This window comes from Camellia sinensis, chromosome 4 (genome assembly GCF_055761805.1).
Source record: "Camellia sinensis isolate YWXY chromosome 4, ASM5576180v1, whole genome shotgun sequence".
Lineage (NCBI taxonomy): Eukaryota > Viridiplantae > Streptophyta > Magnoliopsida > Ericales > Theaceae > Camellia > Camellia sinensis.
Window position 1 is genome coordinate 201,436,866 of NC_138964.1, and position 3,465 is coordinate 201,440,330.

The 3,465-nt window shown below is 39.7% G+C and overlaps 1 protein-coding gene across 1 annotated transcript; it reads left to right on the plus strand.

The window, feature by feature from the left end:
- Positions 1-1,383: 1,383 nt before the first annotated feature.
- On the plus strand, positions 1,384-3,189 carry LOC114271690 (galactomannan galactosyltransferase 1). Its single transcript, XM_028213295.2, has one exon. It carries the CDS (start codon positions 1,672-1,674, stop codon positions 3,013-3,015), a length of 1,344 nt encoding a protein of 447 aa, XP_028069096.2. The 5' UTR covers positions 1,384-1,671; the 3' UTR covers positions 3,016-3,189.
- Positions 3,190-3,465: the final 276 nt, after the last annotated feature.

Consider the following 3,465-nt stretch of genomic DNA (forward strand, 5'->3'; position numbering starts at 1 on the left):
GCCATTAGGTTTTTGTTTTTTTTTTCTTTTTTTTCTTTTTTTTTCTGCCATTTTCCACCATTTTCGAGCTCAAAACGCAGGTCGAAGAAGGAGAGGGAGAGGGAGAGAGAGAGAGAGGGAGAACGGAGAGGAGAAGAGCAGAGAGGAGAGAGGGAAAGAGAGGAAGAGAAGAGAGAAAAGGGAATGGAGACACACACACACACAAATGGCCCCTGCATTCCGGCCGAGCGTCCGATCGTCTCAGCTCCGCTGATCGTCGCAGCTCCGCCGATCGTCGGTCCGGCGTCTGCCTCCGCTGCCGGCGTCTGCCTCTACTTCTGCTTCTTCCCTTCTTCTTCTTCTTCCCGTCTGCTTCTTTTTTCTGATTGAACCAAAAAAAAAAAAAAAAATTCAAAAACGCCGAAACGGCGTCTTTTTGGTTTCAAGGGATTAGGGGGGTCTTGGTTTCGAGCTACGTAGCATGGCTCTTTTGTTATGGTTGAGTAGATGTGTATGAGAGAAAAAGTAATTGAGAATGAGAGATGAGAGGGAAAAAGTGATTGATTGATGTGTAGGAGAGAGAAAGTGAATTTGAAATTTTTTTTTACAAAATTACCAAACCAAACAATATTTTGAAATTTTTCTCTAAAATTACTCTCTAAAAAACAAACCAAACAAGGCTTTTCCAAAATTCCCCACAACTATTCGTCCCCCTCCCCCTCTCTCTCTCTCTCTCTCTCTCTCTCTCTCTCTCTCTCTCTCTCTCTCTCTCTCTCTCTCTCTCTCTCTCTCTCTCTCTCTCTCTCTCTCTCTCTCTCTCTCTCTCTCTCTCATATTTATAAAAATATAATTACAATAAAGAATAATATTGAGTTACTTGAATGCTATACATAAATTATTTTGTTATTTTATTTTCTTACCACCAAACTTAGCATTTCTTTAGATATTAACTCAAAAGTTAATTTAACCCCCAACCCCAAGGCAAGTGACCGAGCGATAAAGTTTGAAGGATAAAATTTACAGGTCTCGAGTTCAAGTCACACCTTAAGGCCACTCAAGGTTTGCTCGATCAATAATTTCAGGACCTTAAAATTAGTCGAGGTGCGTGAAAACTGAGCCGGACATTCGGATGTTAAAAAGTTAATTTACAAAATATTTATTGATTAGTGAAAAAATTTATGAATTTAATTATTAATATTTACAAAATTTAGGATTGATTTAAATTTTTTTCTAAAAAAATACATTGAGTTATAATTTTTCCATTTTAAAATAGCTATATAAATTTTTTCAGTGATAAATTTATTTTTTTTAAAAAATATTTTTTTAATCAAGAAAAAAAAGTTCTAAAAATAGTGGGACCACTCTAATAAATATAATTAGGAGCCATTTCTCGGGATTACATGTTAATTAGAATAGAGGAGAATAGTTTTTAATCCTTTTTTTACTCTTCATGTTTTCCATTCAAAATTATTAATAAGGATGTTCATCACATTTGCAGTTACCCTACTTGTCAGTCAGTGAGTGAACCAGACAGACATGACAAAATTTCTTATCATTTGCTTTTTTTAGTAGAGCAACATTCAACTATTGTCCACTCAATTCCTCATTCTCTCTCTCCCAATAAACATCACTGCATATTTTGAAATCAATCAATCTCTCTCTCATACAAGTGTTTTTGCTGAGCATTCATCAATGGCGAAAAACACAGTTCAGGGCAAAGCTTTCTTGTTCCTCAGAGATAAGTCCCTTTTCGTTGTAGCATTTCTAATTTCTTTCCTAATGGTTTGTGCTCTATGGTCCTTCATTGACCCTCGCTCTACCTTCCCAAAACCCCACTCCACGGCCTCAGACGGCGGCGTCACCGCCGCATACGGTTGCGCCACCGGTTTCCATGGTGCTAATCTGAGCCAAGACCCGCCGGAGAGAACGTTCTATGACGACCCATCTGTCAGCTACTCATTTGGGTCACTGGTGAGAAACTGGGATAAGAAGAGACGAGAGTGGCTGAAGCGCCACCCATTCTTCGCCACCGCACGCGACGGCTTAGTGGTGGTGACCGGAAGTCAGCCGCTGCCATGCAAGAATCCAATCGGCGATCACTTGCTGCTTCGATTGTTCAAGAACAAGGTCGATTACTGTCGAATCCACGGCTATGAAATTTTTTACAACAACGCATTTCTACACCCGAAAATGGTCGGTGTTTGGGCGAAACTCCCACCAGTTAGAGCGGCGATGGTGGCGCATCCGGAGGCGGAGTGGATCTGGTGGGTGGACTCGGACGCAGTAATCACCGACATGGAATTCAAGCTCCCAATGAAAAAGTATGAAAGCTACAATTTCATCATCAATGGTTGGGAAAACATGATTTACGAGAGAAAAAGTCGGTTCGCGATGAACACGGGTATTTTCCTAATCAGAAACTGTCAATGGTCGATGGATTTCATGGAAGCTTGGGCCAGAATGAGTCCCCTGAATCCAGATCACGAGAAAATAGCAAAAATCGCAATCGCAGAACTCACCGACAAGGAATTCCCGGGAATGGATGAACAATCAGCTCTGGTTTACCTCATGCTAACCCAGAAAAACAAATGGGGAAACAAAGTTTACTTAGAAAACCAGTACAGTTTTTCTGGGTATTGGCTAGAGATTGTGGATAGACTTGAAAACATCTCGGATAAGTACGCGGCGGCGGAGGCGACGGAGGGGGGGTTGCGGCGGCGGAGGGCGGAGGTGGTGAGTGAGAGATATGGGGAGATGTGGGAGGTGTTTTTGAAGGGGACATATGATGGACCTGGTGGCTGGAGGAGGCCGTTTATCACTCATTTCACGGGGTGTCAACCGTGTAGCGGCCATTACAGCCCGAGCTACACTGCTCATGCTTGCTGGAATGGAATGGAGAGAGCTTTAAATTTCGCGGATAATCAAGTGCTGAGGAATTTTGGGTTTGTTCATGTTGATTTGATGAATTCTTCGTCTGTGTTGCCTCTGGGTTTTGATTCGCCGGTCGGTGGGGTTGATCGTCTTGCAGGAACTTGACAAAGATAATACTATATGTTTTTTTTTGTTTTTATTTTTAAATTTCTTTGTTTGTTAGATAAAAATATATCAGTGGAGTATATTTTATTCCATTTACACTTGTTTGCATATTTTAGTTAGTTAGTATATTATCCACCACCAACAAATAAAGAAATAAATTAAAATTCTGTACAAGATTTTGTGTTCGCCATATATGGGAGAGCTAAACAAAAAGAGAAAGAGCATAGAAAAAGTGTTCGAGCATAGATTTTGTGTTCGCCATATTCTCTACAACTAGTTGTTCTAAAAAAAAAAAAGTGTCCAGAATTTATAATAAAAGTTGAGATTTACTTGGGGAAAATTACCATATAAAATGATATATAAATTTAATTTTTAGATTCATGATGTGTAAGTGATATGATTGATTGATAATTAGAAAAAATATGAAAAAAAATGTTGTCATAGATATCC

Coding starts and splice junctions, on each gene's coding strand:
- LOC114271690 (XM_028213295.2), top strand. CDS start 1,672: ATGGCGAAAAACACAGTTCAGGGCAAAGCTTTCTTGTTCCTCAGAGAT.